At 44.9% G+C, this 24,072-nt stretch overlaps 1 protein-coding gene across 4 annotated transcripts in view; it reads right to left on the bottom strand.

The window, feature by feature from the left end:
• Positions 1 to 275: 275 nt before the first annotated feature.
• EZH1 (enhancer of zeste 1 polycomb repressive complex 2 subunit) overlaps positions 276 to 24,072 on the bottom strand; it is a 30,892-nt gene continuing 7,095 nt past the window's right edge. For 2 of the 4 annotated variants that reach the window (XM_043468036.1, XM_043468045.1), the window contains exons 2-21: positions 22,078 to 22,168; positions 21,362 to 21,488; positions 21,112 to 21,240; positions 19,711 to 19,830; positions 18,243 to 18,363; positions 16,230 to 16,406; positions 15,036 to 15,138; positions 13,999 to 14,162; positions 13,526 to 13,617; positions 10,586 to 10,766; positions 10,135 to 10,331; positions 8,184 to 8,275; positions 7,205 to 7,245; positions 6,471 to 6,596; positions 5,059 to 5,237; positions 4,477 to 4,572; positions 3,984 to 4,065; positions 3,449 to 3,529; positions 2,956 to 3,040; positions 276 to 2,682 (exon numbers count right to left, since the gene is read on the bottom strand). In XM_043468036.1, the coding sequence (XP_043323971.1) occupies positions 2,622 to 2,682; positions 2,956 to 3,040; positions 3,449 to 3,529; positions 3,984 to 4,065; positions 4,477 to 4,572; positions 5,059 to 5,237; positions 6,471 to 6,596; positions 7,205 to 7,245; positions 8,184 to 8,275; positions 10,135 to 10,331; positions 10,586 to 10,766; positions 13,526 to 13,617; positions 13,999 to 14,162; positions 15,036 to 15,138; positions 16,230 to 16,406; positions 18,243 to 18,363; positions 19,711 to 19,830; positions 21,112 to 21,240; positions 21,362 to 21,488; positions 22,078 to 22,082 (2,259 nt within the window). In that variant the 5' untranslated portion in view covers positions 22,083 to 22,168 and the 3' untranslated portion in view covers positions 276 to 2,621. Of the gene's footprint in view, positions 2,683 to 2,955; positions 3,041 to 3,448; positions 3,530 to 3,983; positions 4,066 to 4,476; positions 4,573 to 5,058; positions 5,238 to 6,470; positions 6,597 to 7,204; positions 7,246 to 8,183; positions 8,276 to 10,134; positions 10,332 to 10,585; positions 10,767 to 13,525; positions 13,618 to 13,998; positions 14,163 to 15,035; positions 15,139 to 16,229; positions 16,407 to 18,242; positions 18,364 to 19,710; positions 19,831 to 21,111; positions 21,241 to 21,361; positions 21,489 to 22,077; positions 22,169 to 23,481; positions 23,533 to 24,072 lie in introns of those variants that run through there. The other 2 variants (XM_043468052.1, XM_043468055.1) reach the window with 2 other exon arrangements.

Genomic DNA, 24,072 nt, shown 5'->3' with positions numbered 1-24,072 from the left:
TGGCTAGTGGATAAGTGGGATGACTTTCAGGGAACTAATCTGACAGCTCCAGAATCTCTAATGGGGAGCACTCAGAATTCCGGCATCACCTGCTAAAAGGCTGCTTGGTTCTTGCCAACCCCCTGCCCCAGATCTCCCCCAACCCTGGGTCTCCGCGGACAAGTGGAGATCGGAATGCTCAAGCTTCAGCCTGCGCTGCTCCTGAACCGCCACCCCTGGATCCTTCCAGGGTTCATCCCTGGACCCCAAAGCACACAGCACACAACTTGCCAAAATGGATTCTACCACTTTATTCAGATAAGAGGTCACAAGCCACAGGACTTTAAAGTGCGTGAAATTCACTGGCAACAGAGCCGCACATACACCAGCCTCCCCCGCCATTCCCACCACCTCACTCCATCATTACTTGTCTGGGGGGAGGGGTTAAGACCCGTCATTAAAGGTGGGGGAGATCAGGGGAGAGGATGGGAATGCTGGAGCAACAGCAGTAGGCAGTGGTCTGACACAGGGGAAGGAGGGGGTCAACCACAGTGATTCTGCACGCTGAGGGAAGGGTGGGGTCAGTCTAGCCTTTCAAAGGCTGGATGTCAATTTTTCCCCATCTACTCCTCATAGCCAGCCCCCGGACTGCATTTCAGATAGTCCTAACCCTCCTTCCTCTGTCTCTGGTTTTTCCCTATAATTTATGAGTAATTCGGAGCCCACAGTCCAGCTAGAGGGTGTCCCCTATACACAATGCATACAAACCACAGCAGATGAAGATTTCAGAAGCCTGGCAGGGGCTGGCCCCGTCAGGTGGGAAGAGGCTTCTGTCAGGAACTGGCTGGGCGTGTGCTCAGTGCTGAGTGCCTGTGTGCCCACTAGTGTGGTGAGTGAGGGTATGTGAGTGAGTGAGTGAGTGAGTGAGTGTGAGTGTGTGTGTGTGTGTATGTGTGTGCACGCGCATGTCCCACAGAAATCCCTAGGTGACAGTTTGGCCAGAGGGGACCCTACTCCTTGCTTCACTGGGACAACCAATGGGGTTAGAGGAAGGGGGTGGTCAGCACAGACCAGGGAAGAGAGGCTCTGACTCCACAGAGAAGGGAGAAGCCCGCTCCCTTATCTAACACCCTAGGCTTGTCTGTACCTGCCCACTTCTCTTTCCCTAGCACAAAGCGCCTTATTCCCTACAGCTCAGCACCAGCCATTGACACAGGGGCGGTTCTTAGGGCTGGTGCCGTTCTCCTTCAATTCTGCTGTTTCATGGCAGCTCCTCCTGCCTCCACCAGGACATGAGATAGAACTGGAGGAGAATCTTCCACCACCTCCTCCCCGCTCCCTCAGCAAAGAGATTTGGGCAGGGACCCCCGAGACCTTAGCTCAAACTCTACCTCAATCTCTAGACCTTTTAGAGGAAATAAAGTGCTTCCATGAATCCCAGAGAGAATGTCACTATGAACTGGCACAGCTGGCCGGCCTGTGTCTTCTCGACATTTAAATACCCTCTGCCAGTCTGCCTGCGTGGTGCCATCCCAAACACGCGCAACCTGGGAGCTCCTCGCCCACTTCCAAACACATAGTGTCAACTTATCCTTTCCTACAGCAGGGACTCCACGCAGGAAAGTGATCCACCAACCTTCCCCTTCGCTAGTCCAGGCCTGCACCCCACTACCCAGAAGACAGGAGCAAAAGCGGCCCCATAGGCCCAGCCCCTAAGGGAAAAGAAAGGCCTGAAAACAGCTACATCTGCAGGGAACAAGAGCGTCAGACCCAGGCTGCACCACCCCTCCAGTTCTTAAGCAGCAGTGTGATGCCCACCTGTCACTGCCAAATCAGAACTTTGAAAGGGGTTGACAGGGCACTGGCATCTGCTCCTGGGAATCTGAAAACATACCCATTCGTCTCCAGAGTACACACAGAGGGTGCCCCAAAGCCTGCTGGGCCCCAGGCTTAGCAGTTTATTATTGTCCTTGGGCTGGTTCTCACTGTCTGCAGAAAGATGGATGGCACTCAGCTTTATTTCTCCCAGCCTTGAAGAGCTTTTCTTAGAACCCACACTCTTTCAGTTTGAAGCATGTCAGGGGGAAAGAGGTAGTAGTCAGGTTCCCCATCTCCCCTCTGAATTCAGTCTGCTCCGCCCGCCAGGCTCATCTTTAACCCTGATCACTCACAAGCTCTGGGTATCAAACTTCACTGAACCTGTCCTCTTCTAGTCTCAGGACCACAGAGAGATCTGCTGGTGACCCAACTACAGGAAGGATCCTTGATTTGGAAAGTTAGGCTAATGCTTGTTAGGAACCGTCCAAGGTGACTCCTGAGGCCCACAGCCTGGGGAGCCATTAAGAACTCAAGTAAACATCACCCACCCCCAGCCTGTGCTCTCTTCCTCCAAGGCCTGAGACGCAGCCTCCCACTGGTGCAACTCTCTTTCCTGGGAGCCCAAGCCCTAGCCGCCTCTGTCTCCCCTCTCGCTGAGACAGTTCTGTCCCCACTGGACACAGGTGAGGCCTCACTACAGAGGGAGCGGGTGGGGGGTTTCTCGGTGTAGGAGACACATAGTGCAGGAAACTCGAGCAGCAGTGGTGTGTGCATGAAAGCAGGACAGTGCCGCGACCACAGCACTGGCGAGGGGCCCACGAGGCCTAAAGGACATCCGTCTCCCGCTCGATCCCCACGTACTTGAGGGCATCAGCTTGGCTGTACCTGTCCCAGGGCAGGAGGAGGAACCAGGTCACTACCGAGGCCTGTGTGATTGAAAAGATGAAGTTCCCTCCCATTTCACTTCCCCTCCTACTCCCTCCTACAAGGCTCCTGCTTCAGAGGCAAGGCCCCAGAGAGCACCACAGAGAAAAAGCCTTGGTCACCATGAGATGTCCTTCATCCATATCACTCACCCTCAGCCCCCCAGATAAATTTCAACAGCTACCCTCTCTGCCCTTTGGGCCACTTCCCCAGGGCTATTCCTGGCTGCCTCACCTGTAATCAAAGAAGAGCTCTTCGCCAGCTTGAATTGCCCTCTTGGCAAAGATCCCAATTCGATGATCCCCATTCACCATGACCACTGAAATAGGACAAAACCAGGGCTAGATTCCCAGTCACTTCAAGTCAATGATCAGTAGTGAGTCTGGGCCAATTTTCTCCCACTTCCCAGTGAAAACACACATGAAGAGGAATCAGAAAGTCATCAATGAAGGTAGTTGTCTCTATGCTTTTAGATCTGTTATTTTGGCTAGTGACACAGGGAAAGAATTATCTTCAAAAGCTTCACATTAGGAAAAAATGTTTATAATGTATTCAGTCAGAAAAGCAGATTAAAAAACCAAGACAGAAATGATATTAGACATTAATCATGATTATCTTTGGACAAAGAAATAATTTGGTTATGATAAAAAACTGAACTAATGGATAGAAATCATAGTAAATGAAGCATCCATCATTTATCCCACCTCCCACATTACTGGGAACTCACCTTTGGCATAACAGTTGGGGTTCACTGAATGGTTTGCAAATCGAATTTTGTTTCCTTTCCGGGTAGCATCCACGACAAAATCTATAAAGTAAACCAGGGGGACCATGAGCTTACCCGGAAGCTCTACAGCTTCCTGAGCCTGAATCTGAAATCAACTAAACTGCAACAGAAACAATGCAGGGGAAACTCTGAGTCCCAGCACACTAACTGGAGCTAGAAACAGCCTCTCATGGAAGCACTCCCTGCGGGTTCCCTTCCTCTTGTGGGAATTACAGACCTCTCCTCCCACCTACTCGGAAAGGAGATTTCTGAGGTATAAGCACTCGGGGCTCTGATTAACAAACACAACCCGGAAATGGAGGTTCTCCCAGAGCAAGCAAACTGTGGCTCCTGGAGTCTCTGAGTTCAGTCTCACCACTGTGCTCTAATCATCGGATGGAAGACTCAGTGCTGGTCCGAACCTGAATGATGACCAGGGGAGTCTGGTAGAAAGACCTGCCTGAGACCACGTGGGGATGAAAGACAGACTCCCTACCATTGTTGAGGTTGAAGAGGAAGCTGGACATGTACTTGTCATAGACCTTCCCTCGTCGATCGGCCTCATCCTGAGAGATGAGCTGTAGAGACAGACAAGGAACAGACAGTGGAGATGTGGCTGCCTGCTCAGGGCACGGCACTCTGCCTCTAGAAAGGGCCAGGAGGGGGCTTATGGAGGACCACAAGAACAGCAGTCAGAGGGGGAGCTCAGCTAGTTTCATCCCAATCCCTGCACAGGCTAACCAGCACTGAGACAGACCAGAGTCCCCCGCCTGCCTGGCCCCCTTGTATAGCCTGAGTTGCCAAAAAGTCGAAGAAAGAGTGGTTTGTTTCAGGATTGCAAACAGTTCTGTGGGATCCCCCGAGAGGCCACATGAGAACTTGGCTGAGTTATTTAGAGATCAATTCACAGAAGTCTGGCCCACAGAAAGTAAGGGTTTCTCATCAGTATCTCTCCATGTAAGAATGTGGGCCACACTGATAGCACTCACCTCACCGCAGTATTCAGAAATGAATTCATTCTTCTGCACTGACTCCTTAATGAAGGTGCCCCATCCGGCCACATCTGAGGGGGCCAGCAGCAGGTGCTGGGGAACAGGGAGTCAAACCTCAGATTACAGGGCGTGTGCGAGCTGGGGGCGGGGGGGAATGTGTGCTGGACATGCACGTGGGCTGCGGGCAGCAGGGTGGAAAGAACTAGCAACTGTAAGAGGATCTGAAAACAGAAAAAGGACTCAGCCATTGTATTCTGGTGGGAGGTGATGAAAAGAGACCTGATACCTCTTCTTCTAGCCTGGGGAACCTCCTATAGCTGACCCTGTGGAACTCACTGTGAATGTCCACAGAAAACAAACATGGTCAGTGACATGGCCTCTTCCCTGCTCCTCTCAGTCTGGCCAAGTCAGGGGATTACTTCTCTAATCCCTCAAGGGGACCAAAGGCTTGATGAACTCAGGAAACGTGTGTCTGTCAGGAATCACCAACACGGTGTGCACACCACCTCAGGGGCCCGCAGACAGAGGCTGCACGGATCCTCAGCCTGCCCGCGCCTGGCCTGGAGCCGGGAGCCGCACCTTCTTGAGGCCGCGCTGGATGCTGCAGTTCTTGCAGGACACCACCTTGCAGTCCCAGTGCTCCGCAGCCCCGCAGGTGAGGCACAGGTCGGGGTCGCACTCCCGCACCGCCAGGTAGCACGGGCACTGCTTCGTGTTGCACTGGGTCTTGCAGCGGCAGCCGGGGAAGCGGTTCTGGCCTGCGCAGGGTGACAGGGAACGTCAAGGAGATGAGCAGGCTAACGCGGGGGTCCGCTTTGACTCAGGGGACAGCGGGGAAGTCAGTGTTATGGGTTCAAGGATATTTGGCAAATAGCAGAGAAACTGCCTTCCCAATAATCACATGTTGTTGTTATTGTTTAGTGGCTCAGTCACGTCCAACTCTTTGTGACCCCATGGACTGTGGCCTGCCAGGCTCCTCTGTCCATGGGATTTTCCAGGCAAGAATACTGGAGTGGGTTGCCATTTGCATCTCCAGGGGATCTTCCCAACTCAGGGATCAAACCTGCATCTCCTGCACTGGCAGGTGAATTCTTTACCTGGGCAGTCCCAATAATCACAGACTCAAGTGTTTTTCAGAGAAAATGGAGCATCTCCCAGCATTCACATCTGAGTCAGAAAAGCAGGTTTGATTCTGGAGAAGTGTTTTCTACAGAATCCCTAACAATGCTCTCCCCTTACCACCTCCACTTTGTTGGGAGAATTTGGCAGGGAGGTGAACAGTGCTCCAGAGAAGTAGAAATCAGTGCTTTTCACTGGTAAATCCTCACCATCAAAACAAGAATCATTTTGAGAACATAATGCATCCGTTCTATGCCATCATCCTCCACCCACTGCCCTCCCAGCACAATCACCCACCCCTCTATTGTGGTTAAGATTGCTATCTGCTGTGTGTTACAAGGTATTTCCAGCACAACTGCCTGGGCACCCAGGTCTGCAAGCTCTGGGGGCTGCCACCCAACTGCTCAGCCTCAGTGGGGGCGGGCAGGCAAGGGTAAGAAGCAAGAGAAAAGCGCTCTTGAGTCTCTGTCCCACCCTCTGCTGACATCCAGACCAACCTGAGGCTAAAACTCCAGATAGGAGACTAAAACAGACACACACAGAGCTGTAACCTGTATACGTTGTAAAACAACATCCTGGAAAGGAAGGCTGTATTTACATCTTAAGGAAAAAGATTCTCCCATTTCTTAATGCTGCCCTAGAATGTGAAGCTGGAAAAGCAGCTTATTTCAGCGTAACTGTGGCTTTTAGAATCATAACCTCAGGACTTTTTAAAAAATGACTTCCCCTGATCTTAAAGATCTTGTTTCCTCTGTAGAATGCTTCAAGGGCCGCACAGAGGGTATTGGAAGGCCCGTAAGCAGAGAAGGGTGCGAGGGGAGGGAAACCTGGGCTGCTGAGCTTGGCCACTGCAGCCAACAGAGCACTCTTACAGTCAGGGTTGCACTGGCAGAACTTCTCACAGAAATTCTGGGTCATGATGCAGGGGCAGGTGCTGTCACAGGGGCGGTCCGGGTGGTCGCAGGGCTGGTAGTTGTATACCTGGGTGGAGGAGTTATCTAAGAGAGAAAAGAACACACTACTGTGGCCACGCTCCTGAGCCACCCTCTCTCCCTAGGGTACAGTTGCCCCCATTCAGGAGGCTTGTCCTGCCCAACTTGGGCATGCATTTAGCACCTGACGTGAGAAGTAATCACAGGTGGTAGTGGTCCATAAGCTACAATGGAGTGATCTGCTCTGTAGGGAGAGTGTGGAAATGGTGTGATTACAGGGCAGTCATTTTAAACACTAAATGAGGGGACTTCCCTGCTGGTCCAGGGGTTAAGACTGTGCTTCCACGGCAGGGGGCCTGAGTTCAATCCCTGCTTGAGGAACTAGGATCCCACATGCCGCTTGGCCAAAAAAATAAAACAAACCCCGCCCCAAAACACTAAATGAAGCCTAGAACCCTGTATATGGCACATGATGAAAGTCAGAGACCACAGGCCTGTGACTATATCTCCTGAGAGGTCTCAGCTGCAGTGAGGAGCTGAGCTGTTATCAGCTGTTGCAGGGGGGACCTGCAATGTGCGGAAGCCATGCAGGGTCAATAAGTGCAGCCATGGGTGGGGCGGGGGAGGGGCAGCCACAGGCTGCAACCTGAGCGCAGTGCCCCAGTGGAGCTTACCTTTCTTCAGCTGAATTTTCCGGCAGTGAGCAGCCCACAACCTGCAAGAGATGGTACAGCTCAGGGTCGTGGCCCTGGGGAACTCTGCAGATTTGGGTAAATGATAGCATGACCTCCTCTGGGGGACTGCGATCTGATCACTGGGATCCTCCCCAAATCCCTTCACAACAGGCCTGGACGCCTGTCCACAGAAGCTGGAGCCCACCTTACCTGCAGCTGGCCTCTGGCTCAAGATTTAAACAAGAACACCACTTCCCACCCATAAACAAACATACATAAAAAAACCAAAAACAGGTGCAAGACCAAACCAAACCCTCTACGTCTATTAAAATGCTAACATTTCTCCATTTCTCCTCTCCCCTGCCCTCCCTCTCTTTGAGGAGGTGGAGATGTGGGGGCGTTTCACAATGGGGAGGTGGGAAGACTTTTCAGAAATCTGCTCTGAGTGAAGGAACTGAAAGGGAGATGCCGCAGGGATTTCCTTCTATATCTGGAACCAGTGTCAGTTCTTTAGGGAACAAAGCCAGATGGAGTGTTGGATGCAAAAAAAAAAAAGGTTCCAACCCTAAGCAAAGTTTAGCTAGAAGAGAGTGTTATTATGCAACTCAGAGAAACAAGTGCAGAACAAAAACAGAACAAAAAAACTCTGATCAGAGTTGAGAAGTGAGCATAGTGGTAATAACGACCCAGGGAGAAGAAACAGCCTCAGGGTGGAGCCATGAGGCCAGTTCACATCCTGCTGGCCAGGAGCTTAAAAATCAGTTATTTCATGGTCCACAGCACTGCAGGACAAGGGAAGGGCTGATTCAAGGCACAGACTCGCAGGGAGCACTGAGGAGGCTGTGCTCTGAGGAGGCCCTCCGCTGGGTGACGCTGAACTGATGGCCAGGGGCTGCAGAGGGAGGCAGCAGCGAGGCCCTAGGGGCGGTCAGGGCACAGAAACAGCCTGGCCACAGAAAGCCTTCGGTCCAACCCTTGCCTGTGCTTTCTCTTCTTCTTCTGCGAGGGGTTCATAAGCTCATCTGTGGGCAGCTTCAGGATAAGTGACTCTTTGACTGCAAACTGGAAGACCTGGAAGAGAAATCCAACAGGACCTGTCACTTCTTGAGCTGAGGGGTCAGATAAGTGACCGAGGCAGGTGCTGGTTTCTGGAGAGCTTGTGGGGAGATGACTGAGCATCTTTAGCAGGGAGAGACAGAGCAGCACTGGGACACCGGGTTGCTGGTTCTGAAGTTCTTTGTTTTTGGTTGTGTTTTTGGTTTTGTTTTGTTTTTGGCCATGCCGTGTGGGGTGCAGGACCTTACTTCCCTGATGAGGGATTGAATCCATGCCCCCGGCATTGGGAGCAAGAAGTCTTAACCACTGGATCACCAGGGAAGTCCCTGAAGTTAATTCTTAAGTGTTTATCCTGACTGAGCACAGGTGCAGTTTTCCTGGTCCGTTGCTTTCATCTACTGCTCTGCCTTCCAAGCCCAGAGGGAGTCAATTCTTACCAACAGTATCTGCCTCTTATTAGGAAGGGCAGTGTTGTGTACCTTGTGTGACTGAGTCTGACGTGACCTGAGGTACCACCCAGCTAAGCACTAGCTCCCTCTGTTGGCATAAAGATGTTAGAGCCTTGACTATTTTAGTAGGACGGCATTTCAGGAAGGCCTGGTCCCTTTAAACATGCTGTTTCCCTTAGAACATTTGTTTTTTAGCTTTTTCTTTTTGGTTACAGGCCCTCTTGCAATTCCATGAAAACTGTGAATCTTCTTTTCAGGAAAATAACACACAAAAATTGCTTTGTACACAGTTTGCAGGCTTTTAGGTAAAAAACCTGTGCCTTAGGGAGACAGGTATAAGATCCAAAAAGGAATGAGGGACACAGTTTTTCAAGGCATGAGCCGCTGTGTCTCCTTTTGCCTGGCAAAGCAATAAAGTTATTCATTTCTACTTCCTCCAAAAAGGCCTCTTGTGCCTTCTGAGATGGCTCACACTCCATCTATGGAGTGTGCTTCCCCCCTGAGTAAACCTTCTTTCATTTTAAAAGAAAGGAGGCAAAGGGCACTTCAGCTCATGGTTCTACTACTTGTTCTAAGTGGAGAGTACATGAAGAAAAGATTGCAGAGACTCTTCTGGAAAGTGGGGAGCTAAGTGAGGAGGGCTCAAGCTCTGGTGTTCCTGTTTGGACCAGTTGGCCCCAATACCTGACTCTATCCCTGCGCTTCAGTCTGTCTGCTCCCCACAGGCTTCTCCTGCCTCCAGGTCAGAAGCTACTATCAGATCGTGATTCTAATGATGATGTGAGTGAGATGCAGAAGGTCCAGACCCAGTCATTAGGGGTGGTAATTAGGAAATCTAATGATAGAACATTTGAAGAATAAAGCAACTGAGAAGACTGATTAGGGGGATGGTGGCAGCTACAGAAGCAGGAGCAGAGATGTGAGATAAGAAGATCCCCAGAAGGACCCAGGAGTGCCTTCCAGGAAATGGGTCCACATTTAGAAAGAAACGGAGAAGGAAATGGCAACCCACTCCAGTATTCTTGCCTGGAGAATCCCGTGGACAGAGAGGCCTGGTGGGCTGCTGTCTACAGGGTTGCACAGAGTTGGACACGACTGAAGCGACTTAGCACGCATCCATGCGTTAGAAAGAAAGGCAAGAACACCAAAAAAAGAAAAAACCTGAGAGAGGGTAGAAACATCCAGAAGAGTTAGATAGTGGCTACAGACAGAAATAAAAATTCAGCAAGGAGAGCAGATCCTAAGTATCACTAGGCCTGGCATTTGCAGAAAGCTCCCCATGTGTGGGGAATCCCCTTCGTGGTCCAGAAGCACAGGCTCACGAAGGACTGAACCTAAGACAGCTTCTATCCAGACAGGCAGCCTTACAAAAGGGCCAAAGGGCTCCCAGGGCGAGGACTGATTCCCATCCCCTTCAGACAGTACCTGCTTGCATGTCTTAGTCCCCAGAAGTCTGGCTATTGAACAGAAGTTGTTGAAGTAGGTGCCATGAAAGACTCGAAAAAGAGATTCTTCAGCGCCAGTCCACTCCACAGGCTCTGAGGGTGCTTCTACTACGCAGAGCTGAGGTGGGGCCGGACTTGCCTTCTGTTTCGTGGGCGTCTGACAGCGAGAGTTCGCCTCTGAGAGAGGAAGGAATGAGAGAAACACAAGAAGGTGGAATGCGGCTGGCCTCAGGGGTTTGCCACAAACTCCGCTCTTCAATCTACACCAAAAGGCAGAAGAGTTAGGAACGAAAACATTCCCTGTCTCTACTGCTTACAGGTGACCCTGGGGAAAGAATGAACAATTTAAAAAGGTAATAACGTTAACTGTTAGGGCATGATCCTGGGTTTACCTTGTGTAGCAAGAAGAGGTCATTTTCTGCTCACTGTACCTGAAGAACTGGAGGCCCAGTCATTGCCAGTGTCCCTGTCACTGTCCCCTTCTTTGGTCTCGGCCACAGCAGAGGCTGAAGTGTTGGAGCAGGAAGCATTGACCATGTGGTGCCTTCGCCGGCGACGCCCGGAGCACTTGGAGCGAGGGTTATGCAGCATGGCGTATTCCTTTGCTCCTTCCTGCAGAGGCCATGTTACAGTTAGGAAGTAGAAATAGGCCACCATATTGGTCCCATCATCACAAACCATCTTCAATATCTGTGCTGACTTGCAACTTGACACTTTTTTTTTCCCCTCTGTACCATATATGACCATGTGGTATCTTCTTAACAAACATCTTAAAGCTTACACACTTATATGTTTTGACAAAGAGCTGCCTTATAATGTAATCTTTATAAAGATATAATCTTTATATATTATGCATAGATGTTTCTATGCATCTTTGACTGTCTAGTGAGTCATATCTTACTCTCATTTGCTCACAAACTGATTGGAATTTGAGAATACATTCTCCTGTAGATGAGAAAATGAGGTCCAGAAAATGAGGGATCTGCTGAGAGCATGCAGCTAATTATTCCAGAGCAGGTACAAGAATCAGGGCCCTTCATCCCTAGGCCTCACTGTTCTTTACGTTTTACCACACTTGTCTCTGTTTCAGTAAGAAAATGTATAATCCCTGAATTTGTATAATATTACCACTTAATTTAGGAAATTCCCTCCAAGTCAGTATTTTAAACTAGGATGAATATTTTATTACTTTATTACTTTACAGCTATGCTTTTTTTTAAAGACCAGATAATTACTTAGCTGGATCATCTATCTTCTCGACAGACTGTTTCTAAAGATTTTGGGCTGTTTCTGGAAACTAATTCTACAAGTAAAGGATAAAGGTGTACCATTATTAAGGATATTCAGAATATACTGTAGGCCCTCAAAGAAATTCCAAGAGAGAAGTTTTTATTTTAACTGAATCTGATACTATGTGTCTTTGCTACAATGTGACATATAAAGGATTCCAGGATGACTACTCTGGGGAGGGCAATGCCCTTTTAATTTTTTAAAATTTTCACTTATTTATTTATTTATTTTTGGTTGTGCTGGGGTTTTCATTGCTGTGTGGGCTTTCTCTAGTTGCGGTGAGCAGGGGCTACTCTCCAGTTGTGGTGCACAGACTTCTCATCACAGTGGCTTCTCACGCTGCAGATGACAAGATCGAGGGCACGAGGGCTTAGGCAGCTGCAGCATGTGGGCTCAGTAGTTCTGGCTCCCAGGCTCTAGAGCAAGGCTCAAGAGTAGCAGAGCATGGGCTGAGTTGCTCCTTGGCATGTGGGATCTTCCTGGATCAGAGATTGAATCTGTGTCTCCTGCACTGGCAGGCAGATTCTTTACCACCGAACCACCAGGGAAGCATCGGCAATGCCCTTTTGAGTTATATAAAAAGCATGAACTGTGGAGTTAGACCAGAGCTTCAATTTCATCATTGCCACACCACTGACATAGTAACAAACGTTAGGCAAAATATGTAACTTTTATAACCTATACTTCATCCACCTCAGGATGTTGTTATAAGCATGAAAATAAGATCATATATGTTAAGGGTTAGCACAGTACTTTGACACATAGGAAGGAATTAATATATATTATGGAAAAAATAAATCAGATAAAGTCTATTTATTTTTGTTTGCTTAAATGAAATTTTCTGGGCATACAGTTCTATGCGTTTTAAATATTTATATTTATTTGTTTCAGCTGTGCCACATCTTAGTTGCAGCGTATGAACTCTTAGTTGCAGTATGTGTGATCTAGTTCCCTGACCAGGGATCAAATCTGGATCCCCTGCATTGGAAACTCAGAGTCTTAATCACAGGACCACCAGGAAAGCCCTATTTATTTTTTTGCTATTACCATGTGGCACATTTTCCCGATTTTTAACCAATGGCACTCTGTATCATATTTCCTTCTATTACCCCCCTAAAGATAGTCCCAGAAGCACCTGGCTGTATAATCTCATTTTAATTGGTAGCAGAAATTGTATCAAGGTATTTTATTCTTTACCTAAGCTCACCCTATCGTGTGAAAGTGAAGGTTGCTCAGTTGTGTTCGACTCTTTGGGATCCCATGGACTATACAGTTCATGGAATTCTCTAGCCAGAATACTGCAGTGGGTAGCTATTCCCTTCTCCAGGGGATCTTCCCAACTCAGGGATCGAACCTAGGTCTCTCACATTGCAGGGGGATTCTTTGCCAGCTGAGCCACCAAGGAAGCCCAAGAACACTGGAGTGGGTAGCCTATCCCTTTTTCAGCGGATCTACCCAAACCAGGAATCAACCCGGGGTCTCCTGCATTACAAGTGGATTCTTTAGCAGCTGAGCTACCAGGGAAGCCCCACCCTATTGTGTAGAAAGCAGAACTATGTCTTTGACAAGTCCAACTGAACCTATTCCCTTCTAGCTCTCGGGGGACTGCTTCCCCACATAAATGCAGGAGAATTTATGCTGCTACATGAGGTCTGTCTGCCAGCAAGGGTCCATCTGGCTGATTAACTCACATAAGATATGAGCACCTTCATGTGTTGTTCCTCCTACATTTATATGCAATTAAAGGGAGACAGCAAAGATAGTGTCTCATGCACACACATACAGCTCCAAGTAAAACAAAGCAGTTTCAGACTCTGAAATCTGAGTAGATGATGTTTAGAGCAAGAAAGCCTTCAATGCTCTTCACACCTCACTCCATGAAACTAACTTCACAGTGCTACTGCTGCAAAATCAGGGCGCTCCTTACGAGCAGAAGTCATGTCTCATCTACACTCTGTGATCCTCAGGGTGCTATATACCAGCTCACATAGTTTGTGTTCTCTGGGGCAGAAAGCCCAAGGACTATTTCCTGCTCAGATTTCTACCAATTTCAACGATGGCAGAAGAATTTAAAAACGTACCAGCAGAAGGAAGCAGTCTGTGCCACACGGTTCTGGCTCAATCTTGATTTCTTTGTTCTTGCGTTTATACACATTAGGGGTGGCATGGAAAGCTGGAAAACACAAAACTGTCCTGTTTGCAATGGCTCATCTGCTTGACAGGAGGAGGAACAAATGTGAATTAGGGAGCCACTGGAGGAGAATTTAGATAAAAACAGCTATCATCAAGGTGAATCAAGCTGAATCATTTCTGACATCAACACCATTCTTCCAAAGCTAGAGGAAACTTGGGGACAACTGTGTTGCTGGTTAATCTGTCCTCCCTGTGTGAAGCACACCACATTATAACTACACAAGAGAAAAGAGAACTGGCCCTTTGTAAAACCATCATCGGATCAGAAGCCAGGAATTCCACTGGAGAAACTAAAAATAAAGAGAATGAAATGGTGGCTGGGGATGGAAAACAGGAGAGCATTTCAGAGCAGCCCACTCACGGTGAAGGAAGCAGTCATATTTGAAGCAGCGCCGGCAGAACAGTGTGTGGAAGGAGTGCAGAGACTGTTCCCGCTGCACAGACTTGGCGTTGGGGCCGTCGATGTTGGGTGTGCACTGTGGGGGGAGTGCATTGGGGTCTGACATCTCTGTGAGCTCTCGGTACCTGGTTGGGAAAAGAGAGGTAAGAGTGCCTTCTAAGGGAATGTCTCCACTGAGAAAACTCAGACTGACATGGGGAACTCTACTCACCACTCTATAACAGCCTACACAGGAACAGAATCTAAACAAAAACAAAAAAGATTGAATACATGTATATGTGGGCTTCCCTGGTGGCTCAGTGATAAAAGAACCAGACTGCCAATGCAGGAGTCACGGGTTTCATGGGTTTGATGCCTGGGTTGGGAAGATCCTCTGGAGAATGAAATGGCACCCCACTCCAGTATTCCTGCCTGGGGAATTCCATGGACAGAGGAGCCTGGTGGGCAACAGTCCATGGGGTTCACACAGAGTCGGACACAACATAGTGACTAAACAACAGATGTATATGTATAACTGATCCACTTTGCTAAAACTAACACACTGTAAATCAAATATACGCCAATAAAAATTTTTTAATTAAAAAAAAAAAAAAGAAAATGCAGACTGAATACTGACAGTTATCTAGAAATGGTCTGCCAAGGGAGAAAAGGGATGATGGGTGTTATTTTTAACAGGTCTTTATGTATAACCAGGTAGGTTCACCATTGTAATGATGCTGGGCTCGGTGTGTGTATGAAAGTTAAGGGAAAGGAAAGATTTTCTAAGTATGGTGCTGGAGTAACACTCCAGTAAAGCAGCAAAATCTTCAAACTTCTCTGCCCAGATTTACGCAAAAGCCAGCAAACCATGACCTTTAACGTGGGAATGGGCATTCAGAGAAATGTAGGCAAATCATAATGCACTTACCAAAAATGAGAATTTTTATAACCCAAAACAAGCGTGTATGCAAGTTTTGCCTGAGTGGTCTACATGGCCTGCGGGGGGGCAGCTGTCCTACCTCTCCTTCATGTCGTCTGGGACCCCGTTCTCAGGGAACATCGAGGCGATCGCACTGAAGATCATGTCGTTTGGGAATTGTTTCTTGGAACTCTTTTTGCTGCCTGGATTGGAAGTGATAAAAAGCTTTTGAGTGCCATACAGAAGCACACAAAGCTAATTAATCATCTTGTACTTTTGCCATGGCATTTTGATTAGAGTTGCTTTTTAACGCAACCATTGACTATGTCAAAATACAGAAAGAAGGTCAGCGCTACCTGGACCTATCTACTGCCTACTAGTTGATAAGGAGATCAGAGTCATCTACATGTTAACAACAAAATCCACAGTCCAGGGGAATTCCCTGCTGGCCCAGTGGTTAAGACTCTGAGATTTCACTGCCGAGGGCGTGGATTCAATCCCTGACTGGGGAACTAAGATCCCACAAGCCTCATGGTGTGGCAAAAAAAACAAAAAAAAAACTACAGTGTAAGACAGAATCTGGAAGTGAAAATACAAGTTTTTATGGAGAAACCCGAGCATAGAAGTACCTACCATAACGCTGATGCCAAAGAATAAGATGGATACTGTAAATTTGTTATAAGAAGAGAAGACACTTTGTGTCTGGACATATGGTATAACTAAATAACAAAGTATAATTAAATATGAAATTAATTAAATATTGTCTAACATAGGAAAATGCTCATGATGTAAGATTAAATAATAAGGGGTATAAAATTATCTATGTGTATACACACATATGTGGTATGATACTAACTTCACCTACCATATATATATGTTGATTTACTTAGGTACTTTTTAAAAACTGAGATAAAATACATATAATACATTTCAGGTGTACATGTGTATATTTTTATACATACATTTTTTAAGTCTAGAAGGAAATATTAATACTAAAAGAAACTACTTCTAGGTAGCAAGATAATAGGGTAATTTTATTTTATTCTTTATAACTTGTCATATTTTTCAAACTATTTTTTACAATTAGAAATGAACAATGATTATTGTCTAAAGTTCTCCTACTTTTTTCTTCAGCTAAATCACAGATATCTTAAACCATCAGTCAGTAAACACATTCTCCTTTTAAGTGGACCAGTGAGAAGTGCCAACAGCCTTTAATAAGAAACAACCCTCTCTTTTGCCTTCTTCCCTTTCCCTGTCACTCCAGGTGGAATAAGGAAGTCGTGCTCTGCACCTTCAATAGCGTGTCGTTTTCTCTTTCTTGTTACTGGCAGATCCTCTTTGCTGTCATCTTGCTTTCCATCTGAGGTGTCGTTGTGTCCTTCTTCATCTTCATCCGAGTATTGATTCAGAGCATCTACCAACTCCAGGAAAACAGCATCACTGATCAGGACAGAGCCAGGAATCATCTCTGAAATAAAAGAATTAGGTGGATATGGATGGGCAGTGGTCATTTCATACTCCTTTAGTCCTCCTCGGAAGGTTTTCCTATATTCACTCCTGAGACTCAGATAATATATGTACATTTTTATGTGGAAAATCAGGGAATTACAGTAATTTGATTGGCTCTTAAAATTGCAACTGTTCAGCTGGTTAGAGTGGGAAATCCAGTTATGGACTTTATTTTTACTGGGGTCTTCACTTCCTCAGTAATAGATCAACCTGTATTTATGGTCCAAAATATCACAAAAGTGGGCCAACAATACAAATAGGACAGAGAAAGAATGATGAAATGAAAATGTACTTGGTTTTGCTACTGATGGGTTAGTAGTAACTTCTTTTTTTTTTTTTTTTAGTAATAACCTGACTCAACAGACAACATACTTAAAAAAAAATCATACTACATGGGGTTATACTATTAATACAATTTAGGATAAAGCCTCAGAACACTAGAGGGCACTGTGTATAAACAATGCATTTCAATGGCATCACAACAGCATCCACAATCATCAAAAGAGCAGGTTGAGGCCACTGGTTTGCAAATCTATGAAGAGTTTTTCCCTATATTTCCCCTTCTTACACTCTAACAACTTTTTCTAAACCTACAACTAAATACAAATGACTTGCTTTTTTAAATCAGACACAAATTCCTTTGCCCTTCTCCTCTGAAGTAAAAGGTCTTTGCTTTAGTCTCCCGGGTGTTCCCTAAGTCACAAAAAGGTTGGCTCAGAGGTAATGATTAAGAAATGTGAAGACATAGAAACAAAGAATAGCTGTTGGGCCACAAAACTGGTAACAATTTAGACTATAAATCTGCAACACAGCAGAATCATTGTACTCCCAGTTCTCCAAAAGAAAGATAAACGCCTGACACACATTCCTAAGTTGTGTTATAAGAAGTAGATGTCCCACCAGACAAAAACTGCTGACCGCAAGCATGAAGACCCTAGACTGGTTGAAACCAGAAGGTTGATGAGGCTTGAAACTTCACCCAGATGCCAACCAATCCTAGAACTGGGCACAACTGATCATACACCCTACAGTTCTCTCCCTCACACTGCCTTTAAAATTCTTTCCCTGAAAGCCATTGGGTAGTTCTGGTCCTTTGAGCTTGAGCTGCCCCTTCACCTTGCTTGGCGCCCTACAATAAAGATTGTACTTTCCTTCACCTCAACCTGGTGTCAGTAGATTGGCTTTATTGCACTCAAGTGAGCAGACCCAAGTTTGGTTTGGTAACACTTTTAGGAAAGTCAGAACATTATTGCCAACTTCGAGCAGATCCAGAGAGTATTTGGATCTAAGAAGAGAGGTTATGCTCATTGCCAGTCTCACAGAAAGGGAAACAAAGAACAAGATAGCCTTGGATGGATTTATGGTAGACTTCTAAAATCAAACTTATTTATTCACTAAATTTTCTTTCCAGCCACTGGAGAGAAAATCATATTACTATATAACCATTATATAACTATACAATCCTTTTATGTCTCAACTCTTTTTTTTTTTTTTTTTTTGGCCATGCTGCATGGCTTGTGGGATCTTAGTTTCCTAACCAGGGACAGAACCCTGGGTCCCTGGAGATGACAGTGTGGACTCCTAACCACTGGACCACCAGGGAATTCCTCCAAATGCTCTTAAAATTTAACTGGGGTATTTGTAATATAAAATGTTTACTCCCAGCCATGTGGTGACACAGAAATAGCCTTCAGTGTATACACCACAAGGCAGCAGATAAAAGCAAGCTAATGATACATGAGACAAGAGGCACCATCCCAATAAAGTCCTCTCCTTAGCAGACCAGCGCCACTACCTTCTTCACCGTGGACTTTGCCATCGTAGTTATTGATCAGCTCCTCAATGAAAGTCTCATCTTCCTCTTTCACCTCATCTCCCATGTAGGGGATATTGCATAAAACTGTCTCATCTTCTACCTGAAATCAAAACAAATGTAATTCATTTCATGAATCTGCTATGCATCTCCTCTGTCCTGTTTTTTTTTCCTCTTTCCTGTATAATGGAACCTATGCTGAACCATTTTTGCTGCTTTAAAGCTCCTAAAATGCCTCTGGTTACAAAGTTCACTACATTTTAAAGACTGGTCATTTTGGCAACAAAGCCTCAAATGGAAGGGAGTCATGCTACTCTTGGAAGAAAAAAAAGTCAGTTTTACTACCTGAGGATATTAACTACCAAATGTTAAGCTGGATGTTAACAATATTTCCACCAACACCTAAAATCTGACAACACATTTCTTTCTCATAGTGAGTCCATCTATTATGTCATTTAATCCACTGAACATTGTGAAATTGGTTACAAATATCACATAAACAATGGTCTAAAAGGTCTTCAATTCAAATCCTTCTCATCAGTAGAAAGACATGAAAAGGAAGACTTTCAAGAGTATAAACTGCAACATAATCGCAGTAGTTAAAACAGAAACTGGCAACCATAAAATATTTGTATAGTCTACTATATAGACTAAGACTGACCTCCCATAAACATAATGAAAATTCTTACTACAACTGATATCACTCACCCTCAGTGGGAACCTAAAGTCAACTGCAGAACAAGCTATGTATATCTTCTGGCAATAAACAATATGAATGGATTTTGTTTTGTGGTTCAGCAGAAAACAGTCATTTTCAGTTCTATAGCTACCAAGTAGAGTTTTCTTCTAAGAGATGATTTCCTTCTGTAAACCTATATCCTATTCCAGTCAGCAGAACTGCTATCTGTCACCAGACACAATAAGCAATGACAGTATTTAGTGGCCTGATTATCAGAACCACAAATAATCCTGGCAGGAGTCAGCATAAAGCCCCAGATGAAAGGATTGGTGATCCCCGTGTGCCTCTGCTATCTCAGTTGCTTTCACAGCATCTTGCCTTTAGGGGATTAAGAAAGGATTGCTCCATCAGCAGGGACCTGACAACCTGCTAAAGCCTGAAGTGTCTGATTTAGAATACATTTAACTGCATACAATGTTATAAAATTGGACCAAGGTAGTAGAGGAAGGCTGGACTCTTGCCCAGTCTCTTTCATTCAAAAGAGAAACAGCATCAATTCTGAGAAGGCAAAAGCCAACAAGTTAGAACAACTTGCAATATGTGTTTTTTCAGAGTCAGTAAATCACAAAAACATTCTGCCCTGCATGTCCAAGCTTTGTTAAGTATATTCTGACAATCTTTACCCTGAGAGGAGTGCCAGCATCACAATGTTAAAAAAAAAAAAAAAAAAAATTCCATTTAAACAATCACCATAGTACTTTCAATACATACCATGAAGTTCTGCTGGAGAGGGGACCACGAGTACATGATGGGAACCAAGGCAACCGTGTTCAGAGACCTCATTAACATGTGCTGGCTTGCAAATCCTGGGAAAATGCTCTCTATGGTACACTGAAATACAAGCAATGACATGGAGAGGGAAGGCAGGTCCACAATCCAAGAGAGAATCGGAGTTTCCTTCCAAAATTACCCCTGTAGCCTTCTAATTCTTACAAGTGGATAAACTGAGGGTTTTGTAACATCAAGCTCCTAAAAGGAATCCCTCAGTTGTAAACCTGTGGGAAGCAGGAACTGTCTCTCGTCTCTTACTGCCCTTGGCCTCCCATATTCAATCGTTGTTAATCTCCATCTAAAAGTGTTGATGTCCTTGGGCCATACCTGACAGCAAAGGGCCTTTGAGTGTCCCAGGAGATGAGAACGAAGACAAGGAAGTTTTCCTGAAGACCTAAACTTTAGACAGTGGACTTCAACTTAGCTGCTGAGCTGATGGGGACAGTACAGGGGGAAGCAAAGTAGTGTAGAGATTATGGACACCGTCTGCTTTGGGAAAGAAAAGTGCCCTTCATAAATTATCTGTTTTTTATATTTTAGAGACATCATCTCTATAAGAAACTAATAGAGTGATTTTCTTTTAGTTTACAAAAAAGATGTCCCGTTGACCATATTGGTCAATAACCCACAGCATTCCTTTTCTAACTTCAAAATGGCTGAGGTACCAAAAAAGCCACAAAAGGGGTTGCTTTGAAGCTTGTATACAGAGCCCAGGAAAGTAGACAGCAGACGTCTTATTTTTCTAGGTAAAACTCATGATTAAACTCATTAGCTGAGAAGAACAAAAGGCAAAAAGGTTATTCTTTTTTTCAATAATACAATTTGGTAATGAATTTGATGTCCTTTTGATGTATTTATTTATTTATTCTCAGGCTGCAGCCCGGGATATGCAGGATCTTAGTTCCCTAAGCAGGGACTGAACTTGTGCCCCCTGCATTGGAAGTGTAGAGTTTTAATGGCTAGATCACCAGGAAGTTCCACAGTTAATCTTTAAGTTACAGGTTCACCATCCCAGTTATTCAAAGATGACTACAGTAATTGCATCCATTGTCTTTATTTTCTAATAATAATAAGTGTGACCCCATGGACTGCAGGCCACCAGGCTCCCCTGTCCATGGGCTTTCCCAGGGAAGAATACTGTAGTGGGTTGCTATTCCCGCCTCCAGGGGATCTTCCCAACCTAGGGATTGAACCCAGTTCTCCTGCACTGCAGGTGGGCTCTTTACCATCTGAGCCACCAGGGAAGCCCAATAAGCCACAAATACAGAAAAGAGAGAAAAAAAAAAAAAACACCTTAAATCTAAGGAAAAGAGAAAGGCCGAGCTTATACACTGGAAGTACCTTTTTGAGAAAAGGATGCCCACTCACAGGCTTCATTAACTGGACAGGTTGGACACGAAGTTTCTTCCATTCTTCATTGAGGATCTGGGTTTTTTCTTGAACTTTTGCAAAATTTGCTACATAGAGAGCCTAGCAGAGCCAAAGAAAAGCTTGTTAGGATTTTAAGAGAAGAGTTAAAAGATAAAAATAAAAAGTCCAACCCCTCCATATTGAATCAATTTATAGCCTTTCACTTGGGAAGTATTTTTACCTTTGCACCCATATTCGCCTGAAGCCGTTTAAGCTGCCGAAGTCGCATGTATTCAGACTTAACTTTCCTCTTCCAGTAAGTGATACATTTGGAAGTTGGGGGATTTGGTATATCCATTTTGCTGTAACTAAGAGAGACAGAGATGAAAAAAAGCATTTTACTTCCTGGAAATGATGCATTCCTCAAATTCAAATAAACATGGTCAGTTACGCTTTCATTCCCATTACATTTATTCACAAAAACAAGCCTAAAGAACTCAAATCTATGAGTTCAACAGAAAGTTCCAATTAAGAAAAGATTTCATATCAGCAATACCTGGTCTGATTACCTAAAAGCTTAGCCACTGTCCTCTGTGGTAACATGTTTTTAATTTAGCTCTCACTTTCACAGATATTTAGAAACCTGGATTACTTGCAAATTTGGAAGCCTGTTTACTACTTTGATTAAGAGAAATGTTTAGCAGGAACCAAGTTAATATCACAGAGCTTCATGGAAAGATTCACCCACACAATAAAACTATACCTGCCAAATTGCCTAAATCTACCAGATGTCTAGCAATTAAGGTCGAATATGACGACAACATAATCTCATCTCCAAGTCACCAGCATGACACATGGAGATACATAACACTGCTAATCACTGGGGTTTTTTTTTTTGAGGCATTTGAATTAAAACTCAGTTTTAAAGAAGTACTTATTGGACCACGCTCTACCTACCTCATAGAATGCAAGGCGAGGGGTAGGGTTTTACAAGTGGCTTCTGTCCTTCAGAGGAATGGCAAGACACAAAGGCCAAATAAATGTTGAGCTTTTCAAAAGAGAATAGACAGTCGTTTCAAGTCAGTGGAGCATAGTCAGATCCTCAGAAGGATGTTCCCCCCAAAACTATGAAGACTTTGAAGTCTCTGCTACCACAGTATTTGCATGTAAATCAGATCCTAGTAACACTTGATGCCATTTGAGAATGGAGCTTTATTTTATTAAATTCTATCTTTCCAGGCATACATACAAATATATTCTCACAATTACCAAGTGCATTTTTCTGCTTTTCTGCACCAATTTCTAGGCTCAGCCACCAGGGCCATCAATTACTTTAGAGAAAGAACAAATACTAAGTATAGGTAAAAATTCAATAAAATCTACAAGATTTTTATTCTGTATCAGCTACTTAGGTTTCCTGAAGAACTAATTCTGTTATTTCGCCTAACATACTAAATTTCTAAAAACATTACAAGGAGCTATAAATGAAAGTTGCTGAGTCGTGTCCAACTCTTTGCAACCCCATGACTACACAGTCCATGGAATCCTCCAGGCCAGAAAACTAGAATACTGGAGTGGGTAGTTGTTCCCTTCTCCAGGGGATCTTCCCAACCCAGGGATTGAACCCAGGTCTCCCGCACTGCAGGCGGATTCTTTACCAGCTGAGCTACCAGGGAATCCCAAGAATACTAGAGTGGGTAGCCTATCCTTCTTCAGAAGATCTTGCCAACCCAGGAATCGAACTGGGGTCTTCTGCACTGCAGGCATATTCTTCACCAGCTGAGATACCAGGGAAGCCCCTAGAAGGAGCTATGAAGAGCCAAAATTTGAAACAGAAACTAAAGTTTAGAAGCATGTGAAAATTACCTGTTTTCACCCATAAAAAATAATAGCACAGACAAGAAAACAGCAAAATTCAACTCATGGTCACACATATGCCATTGATCAGATCATGACTATAATACCTCATTCAACTGGACTTTAAGAGGACTATATGGGAATGTTTCATTTGAAGAACCAAATGGATGGGTGTAATGCTGTGTTAAACTCAGAGGATACATCAAGGAAGGACAGGACTTCCCTGGTGGTACAGTGGTTAAGAACCTGCCTGACAGTGCAGGGAACATGGTTTCAATCCCTGGTCCAGAATATTCCACATGACGTGTCACAACTAAGCCCATGTGCCACAACTACTGAACCTGTGCCCCAAAACAAGAGAAGCCACTACAGTAAGAAGCCCATGCACCACAGCTAGAGAAAGCCCTTGCACAGTAATGAACACCCAGCACAGTCAAAAATAAAAAATAAATAATTTTTCTAAAAATAGGGAAGACAGAATAGCAAAGAAACAGACAAACTCACTGTGTTCACTGTTAATCACTTGTAATCAACTGATTCAAGCTCTTAAAAGCAATTCTCCATGAGTTAAAAATTCTCTCTCTGGGGGAAGGGAATGAAACAACACCATAATCTCAGAACTGGAATCCCAGAAGCTAAGGTGTTGGAGTATTAAAAAAAACTTAAGCAATTCTGAATTTATTTCCTATAAATTATAGCATCTCTTTCTCTTATATCTTTTAAGTATGTTTCATTCCTCTATGAAATGGGGGCCAAAAGAGGGACTCTTTCTTAGAATTAAAGAACTATTTAATAACATACACCCCTCTCATATGTAGTATTAAGTAGCTGCCCATCTAATTTCTGCCCTGAACAAGCTTAATAATAATTTGCTCCAGGAAATGAAAAAATGGTTCGAATCTAGTATAAAATTGCCTCCCTAAGAAACCTTAGGTTACTCTTTTCGAGACCCAAATGACCCCAAAATTTATTCTGAACTGCAATCCCTCTCCCATTGCTTTTGGAATTCACTTCCCATTTTGAAACAGTAAGCTTAAGGCAGGTTGCTCCATCCATTTAAAACTGGAAAATAGGAGTTCCCTTGCAGTCCAGTGG

This window comes from Cervus canadensis, chromosome 1, assembly GCF_019320065.1.
Source record: "Cervus canadensis isolate Bull #8, Minnesota chromosome 1, ASM1932006v1, whole genome shotgun sequence".
Lineage (NCBI taxonomy): Eukaryota > Metazoa > Chordata > Mammalia > Artiodactyla > Cervidae > Cervus > Cervus canadensis.
This window is presented reverse-complemented; position numbering and strand designations above follow the sequence as displayed.